Source organism: Armigeres subalbatus, chromosome 2 (genome assembly GCF_024139115.2).
Source record: "Armigeres subalbatus isolate Guangzhou_Male chromosome 2, GZ_Asu_2, whole genome shotgun sequence".
Taxonomy (NCBI): Eukaryota; Metazoa; Arthropoda; class Insecta; order Diptera; family Culicidae; genus Armigeres; species Armigeres subalbatus.
This window is the reverse complement of record NC_085140.1, coordinates 252,680,020-252,705,369: the sequence shown is the minus strand read 5'-3', so window position 1 is coordinate 252,705,369 and position 25,350 is coordinate 252,680,020. Positions and strand designations below refer to the sequence as shown.

The 25,350-nt window shown below is 39.6% G+C and overlaps 1 protein-coding gene and 1 long non-coding RNA gene across 3 annotated transcripts in view; both read left to right on the top strand.

The window, feature by feature from the left end:
- The window catches only part of LOC134212070 (monocarboxylate transporter 10), a 39,209-nt gene that overhangs the window by 3,724 nt on the left and 10,135 nt on the right, over positions 1-25,350 (top strand). For both annotated transcript variants that reach the window (XM_062689583.1, XM_062689582.1), the window contains exon 2: positions 6,672-7,683. In XM_062689583.1, the coding sequence (XP_062545567.1) occupies positions 7,395-7,683 (289 nt within the window). In that variant the 5' untranslated portion in view covers positions 6,672-7,394. The remainder of the gene's footprint in view (positions 1-6,671; positions 7,684-25,350) is intronic.
- On the top strand, positions 20,344-21,255 carry LOC134212072 (uncharacterized). The gene is made up of 2 exons (XR_009979188.1): positions 20,344-20,399; positions 21,019-21,255. It is a non-coding gene; the product is annotated as an uncharacterized LOC134212072 (long non-coding RNA).

The window sequence follows — 25,350 nt, the reverse complement described above, 5'->3', positions numbered from 1 at the left end:
AAAATAAACGTAAATTAACAAAATATGTCTGGCTGAACATTCTTATTTAACGTCAAATAGAGATAACACAATTAGCTTTCCGATTACTATCAATTTGGTTGAACAGCCGTGATTATTACTTTATTTTCAATTTAAATCCCGTTTCTTTTTCACTTTCCTTGCGTTGAAGAAATGATGCCGCGGGTGCCTCATCCGTAATTCAAATGAACAATCGCTCATTTTGAGCGATTAATTGTTTATTCTCGCGAAGGATAAACAATTGAACAAATCAAGGAAATGCTAATACTGTAGTATAGAAGTTGCATAGTCACATCACTTTCCATGGTGAATCCCGATCTATGTTACTGATTACCCCACCCAACTAACACAACTTCCTTCCCGTGGTAATTGTGGAGATGCAGAGGTATTCTCGGTCTCTAGTAGCAACAATAACCACACACTAACATTCCCTCCCTTCCCCAACTGACTGTAAGGACTTGGCCGGCGCCGTTATTGATCAACATTTGAGAGCTGCTGAAACGTGCACCTCGAGAATAGATGGTAAACTCCAACCACTATTCACTTGGAACGTAGTGCAATTTGCACAAGTTCTGATCAATCACGGAGTAGCAACCATTGATATGTACAGTCAGTCTAAGCTAAGCTAAGCTTGTATACAAGTTTGATAAATTTGTTATCATGGCTTGTTATGATTCGGAACAATTTTTGCCTCTCGTTTATCGTTGTTCGTTATCTATTGAGAGCGATTTCTGCAAACCCTGTCGTATACCAAAAAGCTAATAACATTCATAAGTTAATGAAAAGTGTAAGTTTTGGAATGTATGTGGCTATTGCAATGTATAAGTTTTCTCTCATACATTCTTCTTCTTCTTCTTCTTATTGGCATTAGATCCCCACACTGGGACAGAGCCGCCTCGCAGCTTAGTGTTCATTAAGCTCTTCCACAGTTATTAACTGCGAGGTTTATAAGCCAAGTTACCATTTCCGCATTCGTATATCATGAGGCTAACACGATGATACTTTTATGCCCAGGGAAGTCGAGACAATTTTCAATCCGAAAATTGCCTAGACAGGGCCCTCCTTAGCCGTGCGGTAAGACGCGCGGCTGCAAAGCAAGACCATGCTGAGGGTGGCTTGGTTCGATTTCCGGGGCCGGTCTAGGAAATTTTCAGATTGGAAATTGTCTCGACTTCCCTGGGCATAAAAGTATCATCGTGTTAGCCTCATGATATACGAATGCAAAAATGGTAACCTGGCGAAGAAACCTCGCAGTTAATAACTGTGGAAGTGCTTAATGAACACTAAGCTGCGAGGCGGCTCTGTCCCAGTGTGGGGATGTAAAGCCAATAAGAAGAAGAAGAAGAATTGCCTAGACCGGCACCGGGAATCAAACCCAGCCTCCCTCAGCATGGTCTTGCTTTGTAGCCGCGCGTCTTACCGCACGGCTAAGGAGGGCCCCTCAACATATTGTCATTATTTTTTTAGAATCATTGCAGTCGATTTTAGCACCCAGTTTGGAATCGAGCAGCGTACCTACAACAAACGGCAATGAAATCATTCAGCAACTCAATGAAACGATTCTGGGAACTCATGATAATAATTAAAAGTATCGCATGCTCACGACTTTAGTCCGAAGGTTCTGTTTCAGTTCCTTACTGATGTTCTGCCTTGCGCTCGCGAACTCGATGGTATTATCCAGTTGCTCGGCGACCACCCGCATTCCGGGTAGTGGCCCGCCGAGCATGCTGATAGGGCTAAACCCCATCACTGCTGGGGAGACTCTGGTGCTGCTAGTTGCAACCTCCGTCACTCCGCTCCCCGCCTCCTTGGGAGGAATTTTTTTTCTTCGAAAACTGTTGCAATGCATTTAAATGAACGCAAATAAACGTAAATCGATGGAAATAACTGAATCTAGCTCCCTAAAGTCCAATTCTGATCTCTCTTATGTGCTTTTTTGTTGCTCTTATGTGCTTTCTTGTTTTATAATACACGCGAAAGGCACTATCACCACTAAGTGGATTATTGTGGTTTTTTTCTTCATTTCTACTTCGCTATTTCATCATTACCCAACAAACAATTTAGGCTGAATAAGCTAAATTTTCAGTTGAAGAAGACTATTTTTGATTGAATAAGCGCTCTATTAGCTTTCAATGTTTGTTGGGTAGCTCATTGTATTCAAAATTTTTAAATAATAATAACCACAGTATTTCAGTCGTGGTAATCGTAATAATACTAATAATAATAATAATAATAATTAGTTTGCACCAGGATGGAGACGGATATGTCCGGCAGACCGGCGATGCTGGAGATGTTTAATGAGAGGTTCCCTCGGTTTGCACCCCAGCTTGACCAGAACAAGTTGTACACACGCCAGAGAGCTATTATGTCACATAATATGCTGACTCCAGAAGACGTAGAGTACATCATGCGGGAAGTGCAGAGGGAATTAGGAGAGGAGGAGGAGGCAAGATCGAGCGATACGTCGAGAAGGAGTTCTGTTGGGTTGGATGCATCAATCGCAAGTAACCGTCGCGATTCGATTGCACCCGCCGCTCCAGGACCAACAGTGGAATTGCAACGACAGCAATTGAAGGACGAACTAGCTAATCATATGGGCACAGCAGTTACACAGTTCCGTGGGACAGACCCCATGTCCCGACACCGGATACCCTAGTTGCAGTACTCCTATCGGTTGACGAGTACAGTAAGTATCCTTAACCAGGATATTTTGCCACAGTACTTGGAAACCGCGGAGAACCTTGAGGAGCTGCAATTTATCGTGTATTCGGCTGCAGTGGCTGTTGTAAGAACGTTGGGAACGTTGGGCACGCCCCAAAGCACGAAAACCCGCGTGGATGCGACGTCTGGAGACCCGCATCGCCACACTGTGGTCAAAGGTTGGTCGATTAACACAGTACAAGCAGGGGAATCGATCAACCAGGCTAGTTCGGAATGTTGCTGAAATTGTGAAACCCACAGAGCTCCGTGATCTCACCGAGGCGAACATAACTGAGATCCTCGACACCCATGTACAGCGGTTGAGTGCTCTTGCTAAACGACTACGACGTTATGGAGAATGTTCGAAGAGGAAGGAGCAAAATCGAATGTTCAACATCAACGAAAGGGAGTTCTACAACCACATCCGAAACGACAAAGCCGATTTTGGCGAGGGCCTTCCGGAGATTGGAGAAGTCACGCAGTTTTGGTCCAATCTATGGGAGAACCCCGTCATACACAACGGCGATGGGGTGTGGATGGCAGAAGAAGAGCAATATTGTGGTGGAATTGGAGACATGACCGCTATCAACGTGACCGCCCAAGACATACGTGAGGCTACCCGGTATTCCGCTGCACCAGGACCCGATTTTGTGCATAATTTCTGGTATAAAAAACTCACAACGGTCCACGGGCGGATGGCGGAATGCTTCAACACAATACTAGATAACCCCGGGCAGCAACCGCAATTCATCACTAGGGGTGTCACTTATCTTCTGCCGAAGGAGCGGAACACTTCGAACCCAGCCAAGTACAGACCAATAAAGTGCCTTTCGAGTCTGTACAAAGTGCTGTCATCGGTAGTAGCGAGGAGGGTGCAGAACCATTTCGACGTCAACAACCTGACGACCGAGGAACACACATACAGACATCACCTGAATTCGTCGAACTTAGTCGATTGGTATATAACACTATGAGTCTCCGAGCCTTCTATCAAAAGTTCGGTTTTGGAGTGATCCTATAGCCTTTACGTATACTTAGTAAACGCGAAAGGCAAAAACCCAGAATAATCTAATAAGCACATAAGAGAATACAAAATTTCACTTTAGGAAGATAGATTCAGTTATTTTATAACGGTTTGAGTTTCCAACCACCAGCAGCTTAAGCGCCACTCTCGACAGGGAGAGGTTGCTGAGGCTTATTTAAGAATCCGGCTGAGGCTCTTTCTTAGGGCGGGACAATGGACTTCCTCAAACACCCTAAATCACTCGGATCTAGCTTCCGTGGAGCAACGAAATCTAAAATTCTTCATGAATCGAATTTGAACCAATGGGAATATTAGGGTTAAGAATAACGGCGGACTCAATCTTCAAACACCGATTGGATTTAAAATAAGACTATTATGAATTTCCAAACAATAACTAGCGACTCGTCAACCTTGCGGAAAATACTAGGAGCGATTTAGTTTCATCATCGTATATTGGTTTAAACATTCGATACATAGTCATATATATATATATATATATATATATATATATATATATATATATATATATATATATATTCGATACATAGGCCTATCGCTTCCTATCTTGGGGTGACGTCACGCTAACTGCTTTTCCTAATTCTGTTTGGATTTCTTATATCTAGATACAATTTAATGAAATAGCCTGACCTTAGTTTTCTGCTTCATGCATGTGGCTGATCTTCCGACAGGAACTCACGAGACCTCCGAGTTCTGGTTAGCCGCTTTTCGTCGTGAAACGGAACACGGTTTGCTGTGTGTTCTCCACTGTGTAACCGCCAGTCGTCAACGGCTATTTCAAATTTCCTTCCACAACTACGACGTCTCGCACGTGGACGGTGTAATAGCGTACGGAGTATCGCTTCGGATCCTTTTCAAAATTCGCTAGAGATGATTTCAGCCTCAAGCGTACATATGGCGTCTCATTCGTACTGATGGTTTTCGCACCCGCTTTGACTAACCCACTTCACCGTGACGTTTAGGCCCGTTATTAGCGTTGGCCGAGGATGACGTCACTACGGAAAGCGGGGGGTGGTGTTACTGCGTGGAAATCCCAATGAAAGCACGTTGTAAAGGGGATACTGGGGTAAACTATCGTTTTTGGGTTCCCAACGGAACACCCGCGTTGAGCAGCGGGTGTTATACACGCTTCGCCTTAACTGTTAGTCACAAGCTGCACGTGACTTATTTAATCGAAGGTACATACAAAATGACCTAACTGGAAAAATATAATCTTTACCGTGTTAAGAGATAATGAATCGCCTGCTTTGAGCGTGCTTACAGCGGCGGAGTTAACTTTCGGAAATCAGTATGGCGAAAGGCATCTAAGGTTTAATATTTCCAATATAAGCACCTCAATCGAAAAAAATATTTGGAAGGCGTGGTAGCGGATACCTTCCTACATAACTGGTACCAAATAGTTTTCGTAAAAAGTTAACTAGTTTTTCGTAAAAAGTTAACTCGCTACTGTTAAGAAAACCCGCGTTAGATGTCTTTCGCCATACAAATTTCTGGCGGATAACTCTTGCTGGCTATTTTGCGCATATACTATAGCGCCTGGATGTGACAGCGGCGGGTAGAAAATCAACCACTGCCAATAATTCATTGCCAAATATTTCTGGTCAGTCAATTTAGGTCCATCCATACAGGTCTAAGAGTCGGATAGAAATAGTTTGGGGCTTTTAAATTATATTCTGTCTACCCAATCTGCTAGGTGAATATCTACTTTCAATATAAAATCGCTACTCTGTATTCACCCATCTCTTTTTCACACATTTAGGTCCCTCTCTGCTTTCCTCTCTTGCTACCCAACACTCAATATATTTTTTTTGTGTCGTATCGTTTTTTGACTTGGTAAGGCCTTGAAGCAGAAAATAGATTTTTTTAATCCACTTTTAGCTTATCTAAATGAGATCAGAGTGGAGGTTTTCACTTACATTTTTTTTTTCGCGAAAGCACAGTGGTCTCATTTCCCACAACGAGGTGGCGCGGCTGCATGCTGATGAAAGCTTAATCAAACCAATATTAGAGATGCCCATTTTTTTTATTAACTTACAATTTCCATCAATTCACATTTATTTGTGTTCATTTGAATGCATCGCAGCACTTTAAAAAAAAAATCCGATTTTGAAAAAAAAATTCCAAAGGGGGATCTTTGGAAAAAATGGGGAAAAAACAATGTTTTTTTTTAAACTCCGGAACGCAATTTTCAATAGCGAAAAATTAGGATTCCGCGTCGAATGCAACCTGTTCCAAGCAAATCGGATAAGGCTAAGTACAAAAAAGTGTGTCTCACATTTTTTTTTGTACACACACATACATACATACACACATACAGACATCACCTTAATTCATCGAGCTGAGTCGATTGATATATTTGTTTATTTGTTGTTCAAACCTCATCTGATAGTGATCTTAATGAGGGCGTAGATGTGGAAAAGTCCTTTTGAACATGCCACTGATGACGTACTCAAGAGGACAACAAGTTGCAAAAAGATTACTTTAACAGTTCAAGTTGGCCGCTTAACCAACAAAGGGTCACCGAGCTGAACAGCAAAAAAAATCGCATTTAAGTTTAGTGCGTTTACGAGAACGATACTAATCAATAATTGAACCGAATCCACACATAATAGGTTTTGTTCAGGATGAACGTCAATAATACATGATACCTAGTAAATCGGATCATCTGTTATCCTTAAAATGCAAAATCCAATATCACTGATAACAGGTTGCGTTAATTATTCCAGGCAGCACTGGTTATGTGAGACATTTTTTCCTATACTAAACCAATAGCGTAACCGAGCAGCCCTCTATCATCTCTCGGGCATACACATCAACCCGCGATATTGTGCTCGGTTCTAGGTGTATATACCACACTAGCCAATGCGTTTGGGCGACAAAACTCTAACTCAGTCTCGATTTCTATTTAAAGCTGTTTGGACGTGCGGCAGCACAGTGGACTAGGGAGACTTCCGAGCTCGGCTGTGTCGTTTGGCGTATGCATCCGATTGACTACTGATCAAGGAAGGCGGTACCAGGTCAGGTCTACAGCAGATATCAACAGGCAGCCGATGCGGCAGGACGGACGATTTGACCCAGTCTTTGTAGACAGAAACGTCGGCTATTTTGTCGTAAATAGTGAACCATAGTCGAAACTATTGCGGAGAAAGACATTTCACTGTGCGTGCGCCACACTGTCCTCAGCTAAGGACGAGTCCTAATTAGGTTGAAGATTAGAAAGGCGATTGATCAGTGGAAGGAACCGATCGCGTGCAGCCCTTTCTTTTGACGACTGATAGTGATAAGAGGAAGAGGTTCAGTTGTTCGCTTGACCTGTATACAGAGGGATCGGGACGATTGAGTAATATTTGCATACCGAATTATCGCCTCTTGATTGCAGTTCATTCTTTGTGGTCCGCGAGTTATAAATTTAGTGGTTCGATTCGGACATTAACTTCGAATTAGTGATTTCGCACCCAGGGATATATTGAGCTGCGTTTCAAATGATTGCCAAATAATCGATTGCCGTTTATCTCCAGTGAGAGCCAGTGTAGCGTCGATATAAGTGCTATTTGTGTTTTTTCACAATAGAAAATCAATCACAAGATTGGCAGTTGAGAAATCGATATAACTGGCGCACGATTTGAAATAAGTAATGGCCGAAACTGTGAAGATTGTGAATGGAGAGACAAAAGCTGGTACGATTGTGAATGGTTCAGCGAGCAACGGTCATCTGGCGAAGTTGGTGAAGAATGGATCGACACCGGCTATGGAAGAAGTTCACGACCCACCGGATGGAGGCGCCCGTGCCTGGCTAGTGATGTTGGGAGCCTTCTTGTGCAACGGCGTTTTGTTTGGTGTAATTAACACCTACAGTGTGATATATCTGAGTCTACAGAAACAGCTGCACGATTTAGGGGATACGGAAGCTTCCAGTAAAGCGGGTAAGTTACAAATTCCTAGTCTCAGTGTTGATTTATGTGAATTGATCTTTGATAAAATTGGCATCTTTCTGACTGTCTTTTATCGAAAATTAATGCGATTAACGAGAATATGCTAAATGAAATAATCTCTCATGCTGATTGATTTGAATAGCAAGAATAAATGGATCAGTGAACATAGGAAAGTCCGAATGAAATTGAAAAAATGGTGGCATAATAAAAATTTCATATAAAATAGAAATTTTCCATAGTAATAGGAATTTTCCAATAAAGAAATCTCAGGGTAGAAGCAATAAATAAATATAAAATATCCCAAAATAATCAAAAATTTCCATAATTCTTTTTCAAGAAATGAATATATTTTAGCATTTTTAAAAGTGAAAATTACAATTGTAAGAAATCAAAATTTTCACTGAAAAAATATGTTATTTCTATAAATAAATTAATACTAGCAATAAACAATTACATCATTTTTCACAAAAATATTTTTTTCTACTTAGAAAGTTGAAAACTTTTTACAAAAAAACATTAAAGAGCTATAACAAATCAGCAAATTTCCATAAAATAATTGGAAATACAATGAAATTGATCAATTTTTTTTAATGAACAATGAACGCTTTTCAATAGGGGTCATCTATGGAAAAAATGCTTAGTTTTTCATTGTTTTTTTCTTTATATTCTCCCAAGGATTAAACAAAAATATTGCTTTTTGGTGATTTTTTCATAGAAAGTTTTTAATTTTTGGTTGAATTTTTTTTTGTGAAATTTTGTATTTGTTTATTGCTAATATGGATTTATTTGTGAATATTTTGTATTGTTCCTAATAGAAAATTCATCTTCAATAGTAGCAATTAAAACAGGGTTTGAACTTATCATTTCATTATCATTTAGTATTCAGCCAATAACTCAATTCAGAGGCGGAGCGTGAGACGCTAATATCATTTAATATACTAAATGATAATAACACTTATTATCATTTAGTACATTAAGAGATACTAACGTTTCACGCTAGATATAAAGCATTGTACCCTTAGACAAAGTTGTAGAGGGCAAATAGCGCTAGAAGTCCGCCATACAACACTTCGGAACTAAGCCTCTGGAATGAGTTATTGGCTGAATACTAAATGATAATGAAATGATAAGTTAAATCCCTGAATTTAAATTACTAATCTATTTCTGTTTCATGGGAAACCCTTTTTGCCTTTTTCGTATACTAAGTATACGTAAAAGCTATATGATCACTCCAAAACCAAACTTTTGATAGAAGGCGTGGACACCCATAGTGTTATATACCAATCGACTCAGCTCGACGAATTGAGGTGATGTCTGTTTGTGTGTGTGTATGTATGTGTGTGTATGTGTACAACATTTTGTTGATACACTTTTGGGAACTTAGCAAACTCATTTGTATATACCGTGACCTGCCCTAATTCCGCGCATCGCCTAATACCGTGGTTTTCATCAAAAATCAGAACCTGGCTATCATGGACATCGTATTATTTGGTGAAATGTTCAAACATATTATGTGTTAACATTTCACCAAATAATGTGATGTCCATGATAGCCAGGTTCTGATTTTTTATGAAAACCACGGTATTAGGCGATGCGCTGAATTAGGGCAGGTCACGGTATAGAGAGAAGAAAAGATATCGACTCATGGAAACAAATTATGCTATATTAAAAATATTTTCTGGGTTACTCGAGTTGATGGTTTCCATGAGTCGATGGTGCCTTCAACATCGACTCATGCAGGTTTGACTGTACCAACTTATTGGAAACAAACTCATAATGCTAATAGAATCATATACAAATATGAAGTATCAGGGCGAGTCAGCCTAGGGCTGAAAAACTTGTAAATAATGATAATAATAAAAAGATGAGCCATTATTCAGGATGTTGATAAATTTGTGGAGTAATTCGTCGATAGACGAAGCATCGTCCAGGTCTCGTGTCCGTAGAGGACTACCGGTCTAATGAGCGTTTTGTAGATTGTCAGTTTGGTACGGCGGCGAACTCTATTCGCTCGGAGCGTCTTGCGGAGTCCACAGTATGTACGATTTCCAGCCACTATGCGTCTCCGAATTTCTCTGCTGGTATCATTTTCGGCAGTCACCAGTGAGCCCAAGTACACAAATTCTTCTACCACCTCGATTTCGTCACCACCGATGCCAACTCGCGGTGGGTGGCTCACATTGTCTTCTCTTAAACCTCTTCCTATCATGTACTTCGTCTTCGACGTGTTGACGACTAGTCCGATCCGCTTAGCTTCCCTCTTCAGTCTGATGTAGGCTTCCTCTATATTCTCAAAGTTACGTGCCATAATATCTGTGTCGTCAGCGAAGCCAAATAATTTGTAAACTTATGTCTTATGATTTAAATTGTAATTCAAATTGTAAAAGAAATCCTTTCGTAGTGATGAACTTATTATTAATATTATTAAAATCAGCTTAATTAAGTATATTGGGGCCTTCTTTAGCCATGCGGTAAGATGCGCGGCTACAAAGCAATACCATGCTGAAGGTGGCTGGGTACGATTCCCGTTCCGGTATAGGAAACTGTCAACCAACGCCGCACTTGTATGTGGTTTTTGCTTAGCTCTTCCTCACTCTTTTATTTGGGCCACTGCTTTCCTTACGCTTTCACTCATTCGTGAAGATGCGAACACAACATTTAGTTGATAATGATTCTATTTAACTTTAGCGAATTTGGGAAGCTTTGTCAAGTCTGCATAGAATCCCATGGTGAGTAACCATGCGTCTCCATGAACATTGAAAAGTAAATATTTTTTTCAAAAATGTTGATTTTTTCGACCACCCTATAACGAAAAATAAAAACCTGGATTTATTTTATTCACATGGAATTGTTGAAATTTTATACTTAAACTAATACGATCATCGAACTATCATGGATTTGATGGACCTAGATGTACAGTTGCATTATAAGATTTAATTTATTTCTAATATTTGATATTAACTGCAGTAAAATGCTCAACAAAATAGCATTTTCACATGAAAAAAAAAGGTTATAGCATGCTTGAGAAGGAAGCTAGCAACTATCTTCTTTTTCTTCTTATTGGCATTACATCCCCACACTGGGACAAAGCCGCCTCGCAGCTTAGTGTTCTTTGAGCACTTCCACAGTTATTAACTTCGAGGTTTCTAAGTCAAGTTACCATTTTTGCATTCGTATATCATGAGGCTAACACGATGATACTTTTATGCCCAGGGAAGTCGAGACAATTTCCAATCCGAAAATTGCCTAAACCGGCACCGGGAATCGAACCCATCCACCCTCAGCATGGTCTTGCTTTGTAACCGCGTGTCTTACCGCACGGCTAAGGAGAGCAACTATACTCAAATTATGTATTGAAGAAAGTAGAAGCTTATAACTTTTTTTTTCATTTCGCAAAATTTGTTACAAAACTGCCGTTATCTGAAGAAATTATGTAAACGACATTTTCCAAAAATGGTGGCAACTTACACCAAAAATAGATCTTTTCTTGTAGATAACTTCTTCCGAAGGCGTCAAAGCTCTAGCGCGAATAGTTTTGGAGTTATCGAATTATGTCCTAAAATTCGACGAATCCGACAATTGTTTGCGTGTATTTGGAGAGCCATCATTTGTAAAATAGTCTGTCAAATTTTCCAGGAAAAAGCAATAAAATGGATGTTGCGAGACATTATTGTGCATTGTCACAGTCTGATTTTGCTGCTATAGATTTTGATCTTTTAACCGTTGAAACGACCAAAAATATATTAACCTGAGTTATCAAAATTAGGCGATTTCACAACAACAGAATTAGTTATCGATTTGCTCTCAAGCTCGAAAAATTTATGAGCGGATGATTATTTTGGGTACGCCCAGGTTGTTTTTTATACGATTTGGTTTTAGTCGACCTTTATAAAGACCTTTAGCGAAAATTTAGATGGTATTTAGAAAGCTGTGAAAGTTCAGGTTCACCGGGAAATTGATAAATTCCAACCGTGTAAAAAAACTGGGTTTATATAAAATTTAAATTTGGCTCAGAAATGCCTTCGATATTGCTAATCAGGATCGATATGATCCAAACATCTTAAGTCATATATAACTTATTCGTATTGTGTCGGTTAAGAAAGCTCACGTTCTTCAATATTTTTTTGCCTGTTTGAGTACATATTTTGATGATTCAAAATAATACTGAATTTTTTCACCTAAATTTCTTCTCTGCCCCTCGAATATAATTAAAATTGAGTTCTACTTAACTTTTTATTTTGAAATTTTGTGGGCTCAATTTAAGAAAAGTACCACTTTTCATCCTGTGGTATCCTGTAAGCAGATGCTCGACGATTCATCGCTTCTCAATTCTCGAATTATATTCACTATCTTTAAAGTGAAACTGTTTCAATTAGTGAATGAGAACTGTTGAACAGTTTATCAATCACATGATTATTTGTTAACAATTGAAAGATTTTTATTGAAATCCAGCCAACTTCTTTCTTTTCTGATATATGATGAAGATATTTTAGACTGTATTGTGCTCTTTGCAGTAGAATTGACCGACCACAAAGCATATATTGACAAGATCGAATTGATACAAAATCATTTCAATGGCCCATGATTGCCGAAAGGTCACGGTAGCTCAAATGTTTCAATTTGGCGTTTGAACGTTCTCCGTAGACGCATATCTGTAGCTTGGTAGGGTAAAACATCCTAATATTTGTGGTACGCATTCTCAATAATAAAAAAATGTGTGACTGAATAATGAAATTTTTTTCATTTATAAAATATTTTGAACATGATCGTTGCAGTTTCATACAAAATAAAAAAAATTGTAATAATGCAATAATGGGATACAACTGTGCTTAATTCTATCCTCTTATTGAGGCAATATATTTTCATTGTAACAATGATAAAATAAATTCTGTTAATTGTTAAAAAGCATACACCAAAATACTCAACTCCTCCACAATAGGTCGCATGACCCTATAAGGGGAGACGCACCGCGTAAAATGTTGCTTTCGTTATGCTCGCCTGACGACAACCCGAGTCCGAGTGCACCCACCCAGATTTGCGGCGGTATTTGCAAACGAACGAGATGCGTTCAATAAAAATAGATTAATCTGCAACCAAACACTGATGCCGTCGACATTTATCGTAAATATGTAAATTTTACCTACTTCGAGACGAGACGAGACAACTGATCCACTCGAAATTATTATAACTTTTCACGTGGTAATGTTTTTTCTAAATATCAAGTGATTTAAACAAAACAGCTTCGATTATTCTATCTTACACTAAATCGAATGTTACTTGTTCCTACAATTGATCTGTTATTGGAATCGAAAAAAGGGAAGAGCTGGTGTAAACAATTAAGATAGGTAAGGTCATGAGAGAAAAGTGACAAACTTTTCCACTGACCATCCTCGTTTTTGTAGATGTACGGGGAGAAACATATAAAGTGACACAGCCTCATGGTCGAGTTAGGGTTTGCATCGCGAGCATTTGTGTTTCAAAGTTTCTCTAAACTATAAATTAAGTTAGGGAGAACTACGAATTGAATTCCAGAGCTGACAACTTTTAACTAACGAATATCAGCAATGATATATTTTTCGTGCAATAATATGAATTGAAGAAAGACATACTAATTATCTTCTAGAATTTATATTCATTATCACTTATTCCACAGCAAAAGAAGTGATAGTGAGAAGTGTTTTTACTACAACCCTGGGGCAAAATATCTGTTTCGGTACATTTTGATTTTTTTTTGCTATACACTCAAATATTGTACGAGAAATGGTTCAACTGGTGCATTCTGCATCACTCACCCCCTCACGTCTAGAAAGATAACGTTGGTGGTGGCCGATTTTACGACATCTTGATGGCTTCTTGTTATGCTTACCTGACATTGTTTGATTTTCTGTATTTAAACAAATGCTTATTTATGAGAGTATTTATAGACCCACGACGAGCCTCCCCCACCGAACGCTCCTATTTTACTCCGTGAAATTTCTGGATTTCTGGTAGCCGATAGATGGAAATTTTTTTGTTGAAGTAGGTATGTTGTTCATTGTTTGTGGAGGTTTAACAGACATAATGTTGGCGCTGGCAGGAAGTCGTTTGACTTCATTCCATGAGGGTAATTGCCAATCAATCGAACGGTTCTGCGATTCGCTTGGTGACAACCGTCACAACACAACACAACAACGTGAACATAAATGGAGACGCAGGGTTTTTTTTTACGTTTCGCGTGCACAAAAAGATACATAAAGAAAATTGAATTCATTAGTTCGATGAAGTTACTCACAATAATAAACAACTAAATGTTCGAACAAAATAGCATTGAAAATTCGGATTTCAAGTTTTGCTGATTTGTTCACAAGCTAGACCCAATTGACAAATTCGTTGGATCAGCTGTTTGACAACAATTTAAACACGTGCATTGCAACCTGGCCATCTAAAACGACGATTAGTGTTTACTAATCTCGTTTTCGATTTATTATGGATTTTTTTTGCTCTTTATTCAGTTTTTTTTTCCTCAATCGCCGAAAGTCCAACATTAAAGTGAACCAAGTACCCAGTGATTTACGGCTGTAGAAATCCAATGCACAGTTGCACTTTTGGTTTGAAAAGAAAATTGCAAAGAAAGTTTAATATACATTTTCGGAAAACCTTGATTTTGGTTGTTCAACAGAACATAGGTGATTCAGAAATGTAAATCCAATTCTACCAATTGACTAGCTAGCCACTTTGAAGTATTTTACATATATGTTTGTGCGTTATAATCAAGGAAAGTATCATCTCAACTATGTGGATTATTGTGTGTGTGTTTTTCAAATTTTAGCAATGACGCTTGTTTAAAGCAATTAACCATAAGTTGACAATCATACCAGCCAACCAGCTGATGTTGTGATGAGTATGTCGATGAACCACGTAGCCATAGAGTGTATAAATTGATAACGTTGCCATCCAGCTATCCTCTTAGGCGGCTGTCGATGAGCAGCAGCGTGCATTTGAACTTTTGTAGCAGGTCAAGTAATCTATCAATTGGCTCTAAAGATTTACTTGGAGATAGTGTGAGAATTTTGCGAATGACTATTTAATGGAGTGTTTTATTAGGGTTATTTATTTTACTGTCGAAAGGCAGGATTTCAGATAGTTGTACAGTGAACTCTCCCTAACTCGATGTTCTGTAACTCGATATTTTCCCTTACTCGATGAAATTCAAAGTCCCTTGAATCTTGCATACTGCGTTCCCTCCGTAAGTCGATATCTCCCTTACTCGATATTCTCTAAGTCGAAGTAATTTTCCAATGTATTTTACCTCGCTAACTCGATGTTGTCTGAAATAGTTACATGCACGATACAATAAGAAGTTAGAAGTGAAAAGTGATAAACGAAGAAGTGAGAATGAGAAGTGGGAAGTGAGAAATAAGAAGTTAGAAGTGAGAAATGAGAAGTGAGATGTGAAAAGTGAGAAATGAGGAGGAGAAGTGCGAAGTAAGAAGTGATTAGTGGCGATAGAAAATGAAAAAAGAAGTTAAGTGAGAAACTCGAAGTGAGGAGAGAAAAGTGAAAAATGAAAAAGGAAAAAGTTAGAAGTTAGAAGTCAAAAGTGGTAAGTGAGAAATGAGAAGTCAGAAGTGATATATGAGATGTGTGAAGTGAGAAATTAATAGTGAGAAGTGAAAAGTTTATAGTGAGCAGTGAGATATTTGAAGAAATTAGAAGAAGTGAAAAATGAGAAGCGAGACGTGAGAAGTGAGAAATGAGGAATGAGAAGTGAAAAGCAAGAAGGGAAAGTTTTATGGTAGAAGTAAGAGTAATAAGTGAGAAATGATAAGTCAGAAGTGAGATATAAGAAGGTATAAGTAAGAAGTGAAAAGTGAAAAATGAGAAGTATGGAGTGAGAAGTGAGATGTGTGAAGTGAGAAGTGAGATGTGTTAAGTGAGAAGTGAGAAGTTAAAAGTGAACAGTGAGAAATTCGAGACAAGTGAAGTGAAAAGGGAATAATGAGAATTACGAAGGAGAAGTGAGATGTGCAGTGAGAAGTGAGAAATGAATAGTGAGGAGTGAAAAGTTTATAGTGAGCAGTGAGATATTTGAAGAAATTAGAAGAAGTGAAAAATGAGAAGCGAAACGTGAGAAGTGAGAAATGAGGAGTGAGAAGTGGAAGGCAAGAAAGGAAAATCTTATGTTGGAAGTAAAAGTAATAAGTGAGAAATTATAAGTGAGAAGTGAAAAATGAGAAGCATGGAGTGAGAGGTGAGATGTGTGAAGTGAGTAGTGGTAAATGAATAGTATGAAGTAAGAAGTGAGAAGTTAGAAGCGTGAAATTTGTAGTGCGAAGTAGTACTGAAACGAAATGAGAAATTATTAGTGAAAAGTGCGAAATGAGAAGTGAATAGTGAAGAAAGGGAGGTGAGAAGAGAGAAGTAAGAAGTAAGTAATGGGAAATGATTTGTGAGAGAAGGAGCACTAAGAAGTGAAAACTGAGAGCCTGGGAACGAGAAATGAGAAACGATTTTTTGTTCCCTTCTTTTTATCATCTTCCTTCTTGTGTCTTCCTTCTTTATGTCTAATGTCCCTCCATTCACTTCTCACTACTCAACATCTCACTTCTCACTACCTAATTATCATCTCTCATTGCTCACCCCTTGCTTCTGTTTATCTAACTACTCATATCACACTATCCTCACTTTGCAACTATCACATCTCACTTCTCACTCCTCACTTCTCATGTCTCACTTCCCACTACTCACATGTTACTGCACAGATCGCACTACTCAATACTCACTTTCGTTTCTCAGTACTCACTTCTCACTACTCTGTACTCATTTCGAACATCTCATTTCTCACTTCCCAGTTCTCACTGTTCACTATTCGCTCTGAATATCTCACTTCTCAATTCACTTTATAAGGAAACAAATTTCGGCTAAATGGCATTTGGCCAAATATAAAATATTCCGTATCTCGATACCTCTCTAACTCGATGGTCCCTTCAATATCGAGTAAGGGAGAGTTCACTGTATTATATAGCTGAGCTGTGAGTTGATTGCATGTAATGCTCGTAATGCCGCGCTGTCATTGTAAGCAGGTGGTCATGGGTTTAATCCCAATGAATTCCACATCCTACTTTGTATTTCAATTTATGGTGTATTGCAGCTGTTCCCAAACTAGGGTATATGTACCACCGAGAGTGGCTTCATTTGAGAAGGAAATGTGTAATCGCCAGTAAATGAATTTTATTTTGTTACCCCCTCAAAACATTAATTTTTGGCTAAAAAATCCGAGGGGGGGGAAGGAGACGAAATAGTATTTAAATATTTGTATCGGCATAATGTGCTACACGTTACAGGACTTCTACTTAAAATATTAGTAATATACTAAATTTTGTCAATCAAAGTCGTGATAAATGTTTAATTTTCTACGGATTTGAGGCACATAATTTATTGTAACCCTTCTTCATTCAACTATACTCAAAGCAACAGCTGATTTTGTTTATGCAGTCATGGGTAGAGCTTACCATGCTCTACAAGAACAATCTTGCATCAAAACTAGAAAACTTCCAACAATATTCTCAGTCTACACTTTCTAACACTATACTCAAAGTAACAGCTGATTTCGTTTATGCAGTCATGGGTAGAGCTTACCAGGCTCTAGAAGAACAATCTTGCATCAAAACCAGACAACTTTCAACAATATTCTCAGTTCATCTCAATTTTCATTTTCTAACGCTATACTCATTGCAACAGCTGATTTCGTTTATGCAGTCATGGGTAGAGCTTACCATGCTCTACAAGAACAATCTTGCATCAAAACTAGAAAACTTCCAACAATATTCTCAGTTCATCTCAGTCTACACTTTCTAACACTATACTCAAAGTAACAGCTGATTTCGTTTATGCAGTCATGTGTAGAGCTTACCAGGCTCTAGAAGAACAATCTTGCATCAAAACCAGAAAAATCCAACAATATTCTCAGTTCATCTCTGTCTACACTTTCTAACACTATACTCACATCAACAGCTGATTTTGTTCATGCAGTCATGGGTAGAGCTTACCAGACTCTAGAAGAACAATCTTGCATCAGAACCAGAAAAATTCCAACAATATTCTCAGTTCATCTCAGTCTACACTTCCTAACGCTATACTCAAAGCAACAGCTGATTTCGTTTATGCAGTCATGGGTAGAGCTTACCAGGCTCTAGAAGAACAATCTTGCATCAAAACCAGAAAACTTCCAACTATATTCTCAGTTTATCTCAATTTACATTTTCTAACGCTATACTCATTGCAACAGCTGATCTTGTTCATGCAGTCATGGGTAGAGCTTACCAGGCTCTAGAAGAACAATCTTGCATCAAAACCAGAAAAATCCAACAATATTCTCAGTTCATCTCTGTCTACACTTTCTAACACTATACTCACATCAACAGCTGATTTTGTTCATGCAGTCATGGGTAGAGCTTACCAGACTCTAGAAGAACAATCTTGCATCAGAACCAGAAAAATTCCAACAATATTCTCAGTTCATCTCAGTTTACATTTTCTAACACTATACTCAAAGCAACAGCTGATTTCGTTTATGCAGTCATGCGTAGAGTTTACCAGACTCTAGAAGAACAATCTTGCATCAAAACCAGAAAACTTCCAACAATATTCTCAGTTCATCTCAGTTTACACTTTCTAACACTATACTCAAAGCAACAGCTGATTTCGTTTATGCAGTCATGGGTAGAGCTTACCAGGCTCTAGAAGAACAATCTTGCATCAAAACCAGAAAACTTCCAACAATATTCTCAGTTCATCTCAGTCTACACTTTCTAACACTATACTCATAGCAACAGCTGATTTCGTTCATGCAATCATGGATAGAGCTTATTATGCTCTTGAACATTTATCTTGCACCAAAACCAGAAAAAAATCTAACAAAATAATTATTAGTTTTATTCACAATGTCACATCTTATCTTTATTATGCAATCAGGGACAGAGCTTATCACTCTGAGAATAAATTTGCTTTAATTGGTTCCACCCGAACCAATCGTCCTCTCAGAGGCGTACCAATCCACTCAGAGATTGGACTTTCTGTAGGATCCACCCGGATCAAACGTCTTCTCAGAGACGCACCAACCCACTCAGAGATTGGACTTTCTTCCATGTGATCCACCCGGATCAAACGTCCACTCAAAGACGCACCAACCCACTCGGAGATTGGATTTCATTCAATTATAGTAAAACAACATAAAGTAACAGCTTAACCCACATCATGTACGGCTTCATGTCACACTTTAAATTATTTCCTGCGTTTCTTTGTGATGGTAGCATGACATCGGTACTCAAATGGTTACGTTGAAAGTACGTTCTGTGGTAGCATAAAACCACAATTATATTCATGCATATCGGATTTCTTACCGATATCATCCAACATGAACGCATGTCATAACGTTTGTGGGATTATACACTGTGGTAATGTTTTCGGAAGAAGTACCTGCTACGCACCGCAAAAGGTTTCGTCGTCTAGACCAGTGCAGTGTGTGGAGACCGTTGGTAACAAAACCCAGAAAAAAAGGCGGATAGTTGCTGTTCCTCCAACCGCCCAAGAAGGCTTCTGGCCAACTGGCCTATAACTTGCTCGGGTACACTGGTAAGCACATTTACGTATTTTGTTTCATCCAATTAGTATTGCAATCAATCTATGAGTGGATAGACCGCTCAGCACGATTCTGTTGAAAACGATTTCGGTTTGATTCCAACACCCCCAAAGGCAGGAAGGGTGTCTTATATTACGGGATTATGGAATAATTAAGCGACAACTCTGGTAGGAGTATGCTTCGCGCTATCGGTCATCCGTGGTCGTTAATCACCACATTCTGTGAACTGAGGGGATCATAATATTGTCATATTATTTTCTAGGATGATGGGCAACCCGAATAAAGATAAATTACAAAACAAATATAGATTGGGATATCTGTCAGTAACAGTGATTTTTTTTTACATCACAATGCAGCAGCAAATTACCGTCGTGTCTCCTACAACGTGTATCATTGCAACACGAATATTATCAAATAAATCAAAGAGCTTGTTGTGGAGCTTCAGGTAGGCGGTGGTTGTTGATTGTCTTACTAAATGCTTAATTGAATCATTTATAGGATTTCTACATCACACCCTCATGCAGTGTTCTGCAGAAGACCCGACTGTACATAGATCTCTAAGTTGTTGTTTTGCATTGTTAGGGCAATGACTGAAAATTTCCATCACTCTTACCAGCTTTATGGACTGTCAACCTTATCTTAAGCTGACTTGACTAGCAGAGGAGTGAAAATAGAGCAGAATCGTTCATAATATAATACCATAACCCCCCATAATGACTGCTATTTATTATTCTTGAACGGTTTTGAAGGTTATTTCGCAATTTGATACGCCCGTTTGCACCCCGAGGTAAAGACGCACAAGTTCAAGCTTCAACGCTGTTTCCAGGTGGCATTCCCACCTCCTGCACGGTAGCCCGCCATCGATGGCGACGACGTAAACAGTTTTAACCTGTTTTTATTATTCCATCAATGTAAATACAAGATATCATTTTAATGACATGCAAATAATTATAATTCCTAATCCAGGTATGCAACTTGAGTGAATATATTTGAATATGCACCACTAGCTGGATGGACACACATTCTAGTCCTCGAGTTTTAACGATGTTTACCTCATCTATCGCGTTGGGGCGGTTTTCGATTGCCGGTTGGTGATAATCTGATAACTGGGTGGATTGCGCTGTCATATGATAGGACTTCAGTTTGACGAATTGCTCCCAGAATTCAGTAGAATTATTAGAAAGCCATCTCTTCATAACCTAACATCCGTTATAATGAAGAATTTTGTTATACCGCAACAAGCGGAACCTACCGTTTCGATTCAAATGTAGAACCATGGTGGGATTTGTTCCCCTGCGGTTATCCGTTTCGACTTCCGTCCCTGTAAGGAGAAAACTTCCGTATTTAGTAGTCAAGTCAGTGTGGTCGGGTTCGGGTATTTATTCAATACAGAAACAAACAATTTTGTGCCAACGAATGTAGCAGACGATTTTGAATTTGTCAACTCCCCCTAATCCACTCACCCCAACAACCAAAAACAGGAGTGGACAGTCTGCATCAACGATTTTCTGTGAAAAAGAATCTGTCGTCTAGTTAAAACTGTAATGCTGTCCAATGAGCAGCTCGAAGTAGCTCGAAGTTGTTCCCGTCCTGCTCGTTCTTTTTTGTCAACAAATGGACATGAGAGGGATGGGAAGAACTTCGAGCTACTCGAGCTTCATTGACAGCACTATGTTAATGATCAAACCAATTTCTTTGAATTTTAGCTCCTGGAAATAGAATCAACAAAAATTGCTTCCTCCACAATTCAATTGGAACGATTCCTCCGAACCGGTTCGCTGTATATGAGGGGTGGCAATTAAAATTTCTGAAATAGTAAACAGCAGTTGATGTTATCAAGTCTAATCATATTGGCTGAAATAAAAACTCCTCCTGGAAAATTAGGAAATTTACATAGAAAATGTAAGTAATTGCCAATAAATCAAATCAGCTAATGATAATAATATTTTTTTCATACAGAATGGATTTTTTTATACCTAAACCTAAAAACATTCTCCTAAAACAAAATATATTAACAACTTTAAACACGAAAATTGCAATTATAAAAGAATAATTTTCCATAGCCAAATGAAAAAAATACATAACAAAATAATCCACCTATCGGTGTCAGTGCCTTTTCCGGGCATTCTTCTGCGTACTTCAGGAAACCTTGGGCAATCGAATACCATCTGCTCTGGAATCTCTTCTACGTTGACACACTCCGGGCAGAAAGGCGACGATGCATGGCACGCCACACCGGTGGGGATAGTGGCGGAAACAACCATGTCCGGAAAGGAATTGTGTGAGGTAAAAGTTCACCTCTTCATGTTCCCTGTTCACCCACGTCTATACCTTGGGGATGAGTCGGTGGATTAATCTTCCATTCTCCTGATTGTCCCACTCCCGCTGCCAAATGACCATTAGGCCATTGGCCATTAGGCGAAAGACGCTGTTCAAATTCCTGCGGTTACGGTTCGTCTTGAGCGCAGTTCCCCAGGCTGGAACTTCGTATCTCAGTATCGAGGATGATGCTGCCGCCGCCGCCATAACACGCCTACTACTGCCTTTCGGACCACCGACGTTCGGCATGATCCTTGTTAGCGCGATGGTCATTTTAGCTGCCTTTAGGTAGGAATAGTCGACATGGTTGTTGAAATTCAAACGGTCGTTGATCATCATCACTCCTAGATGCCTCAAAGCCTGTAATCTACATCCGTTGAATCATTTGGCAATTGCTGGTCAGCATAACTTCTGTTTTGTGTTGAGTAAGCTGCAGCTTGACTCCATACATCCAGTTTTAAACTGCGTCTGTCGTTTCGGCACCAATTTCTGAATCTTCCACTTAACCGGAAAGTAGCCATCTGCCAGACATTTCTGCACCACCATTCTGAACAAATCCTTAAACGCCATTAGCACGGTTTTTGAGCCACATTTGGAATTCCATCCGGATCTGGAGGTTCCTTCATCTTTAAACCTTTCGTCATTGATGACAGGCCGTCATTGGAGACTTGCATACCTGCAGCGGTTATCCGGTCTTCATCTTCGTACAGTGTAGCGGCCACGTCGTAGAACCATGACCTTTAGCTTGTCCTGACATATTTGGGCTGGTGACGCAGGACCCCTGATCTTCGCTGTTACGACCCGATAAGCGTTGCCCCAAGGATCCGTGTCAGCTTCTCGGCACAACTCCTTGAAGCTTTTTGCCTTGCTAGTTTGGAAGCCTTTCTAACTTCACAGAAAATTATCTTATCTTTTACCGTTTCAGACTTTGTCCTCTGAAAACGTCTCCCGGATCTGAGACAGGCAGCACGAAAGTTGACAAAAGTGTCGTTCAAACATTAATTTGACCGTCGGCTGTTCAATGGCTTCAGTTTTCTCGGCATCGACGCATCGCAAGCCCTCGCTAGCGTTTCCGTCAGATCATCTGCATCAATATTTGTTGCGTCGCTGCTGTCTGCTTGAAATGTTTCGATAGAAAGGTCCTTCTCGAACTCCTTCGCAGGGACGGGAACGGTTGACATTTCTTTTTATCATTCGTTCTGCCACGCAGTCAAAGAAAAACAAAACCACGGCAGCCGCAGCAGCAGCCACGACCAAGCAGACGACAGTCAGCACATGATCTTATTATTTTCTCTCCCCACAATTAATGTTTCTGTACGCTCATTTCACTACGTATGACCGTTTTTGGTGGTAAATGATTATTTTATTACTCCTTGCCCATTTTAGAGGCTAGAACTGATGAATTAGTACCAACGGCTAGCATTCTTTCTATGCTTTGCGCCACAGGCAATTTGACTCGATTCTGTTCTGTTTGCGCTGCGCTCGAACCGAAACAAGAAATCTCATGCAAATGCTGACCGTATCGACGGCTCGACTCTCACGCAGCTGCAGGCAGCAGCAAACAAACAGTTTGCCTCATCTGCAAAAAAAATGTCACAATGAGTCGTACATTTTTTTTTTGAAAACTGTTTCGGTTTGTGCGGTGCGTGAAATTTGACCGGATAAAATGTAAACATTCGCATAATCACAGTGTTTTACTGTACATTTCCCAACACTGCTCCTTCGTCTTTCATCTTCGCCCACCAGTCCTTACCTCTCGTCGTACCATTAGCATTCGAGTCCCAATAATATACCGGGTCGCTGTGAGTGTAGTCCTCGCCAACTCCCCAGATCATGTTCCTCACCAGCGACGGACTGCAGAACGTGACGTCGATTACGTATTCCCCGGCCTCTTTTCGAAATGTATGGACGGTATCTTTGCTGCCCAGTCTGAATTTCAAGCAATTTTTAGCTTCCTCAATTGCTCATATTTTACTTGTTGGTATTACAGATCAACTGCAATGCATAGGACGCCAAACATGAATCTATTTTATTTGCGAAAGAAATTATTTCTATTTTTTACGTATATTTCCAAATATTTTTTAACGAAAATTCTTCCGGATCTTCATCATATTTTTTTTTCTAAATAATCAATGGATTTTTTTTTCATATATCCGCTGTGATGGCAAAACAAATGTCAAAATTTTCTACTAAAATTAAAATTTACACCTTCTAAAATTTGGTCTGCCATTCGAGTCAATTATATTTTACGCAAAAATAACCAATGATCACATAATACATAAGAATTAAAATTATATTTGTGTAACTCGTAACACCTTTAGTCTAGACCTAGAGCCCTATAAGAAGAGTACCGCCATGTGCTACGTTTGACAGGTTTCATGCTTGTTTGGAACACTGACAGTCAGTGACAGATGATTATAAGGTTTGCTGCATCTGATCGTCTTTCTCTTGCACGCGCACGGAGGGGATAGGATTTGTTTTCATCGGGAAACGCTTCCGAAGCGTTTCCTGATGAAAACAAATCCTATCCATTCTATGCACGCACAAGAGAAAGATGATCAAACGTCAGCAAGCTCTATGTTGCAATTTTGACATTTGATGGCACTGTTATCATATAGTCACGGTAACATAGTCAACTTTTATTTATATATTTTATTTATATATTTATTATATTTCATCTCGTTTATTGTCGCAGTTGTTTTTATGACTGATTTAAGGCCAACTTTCCCAAAAAAAAACATTTTTATGGCCACTCACTATTTTAAAGATCGAAAAGAAAAAATGCAGAAAAGCGCCGCAGAGAATTGGCTTGATATTATTTATTTATTATCAGACTAAGGCCGGAGTGGCCTGTGCTGCACATAAAAGTCTTTTCCATTCAGCTCGGTCCATGGCTGCACTTCGCCAACCACGCAGTCTGCGAAGGGTCCGCAAATCGTCCTCCACCTGATCGATCCACCTTGCCCGCTGTGCACCTCGCCTTCTTGTTCCCGCAGTCTTCCGATTTTTGCGGTGTGAACGATGGATGGTTCTTCCAACAGCTGATGTAACTCGTGGTTCATTCGCCTCCTCCACGTACCGTCCGCCATCTGCACCCCACCATAGATGGTACGCAACACTTTCCTTTCAAAAACTCCCACGAGCATCGTCCAGGTCTCGTGTCCGTAGAGAACTACCGGTCTTATAAGCGTTTTGTAGATAGTCAGTTTGGTACGGCGGCGAACTCTATTCGATCGGAGCGTCTTACGGAGTCCAAAGTACGTACGATTTCCAGTCACTATGTGCCTCCGAATTTCTCAGCTGGTATCGTTATCGGCGGTCACCAGTGAGCCCAAGTACACGAATTCTTCAATCACCTCGATTTCGTCACCACCGATAGAAACTCGTGGTGGGTGGCTTACATTGACCTCTTCCTATCAGCCTCTTCCTATCATGTACTTCGTCTTCGACGTATTGATGACTAGTCCAATCCGTTTAGCTTCGCTTTTCAGTCTGATGTAGGCTTCCTCCATCCTCTCAAAGTTACGTGCCATGATATCAATGTCGTCGGCAAAACCAAATAACTGGACGGACTTCGTGAAAATCGTACCACTCGTGTCAATCCCTGCCCTTCGTATTACTCCCTCCAAAGCGATGATGAATAGCAGACACGTGAGACCATCACCTTGCCGTAACCCTCTACGCGTTTTGAAGGGACTCGAGAATGCCCCTGAAACTCG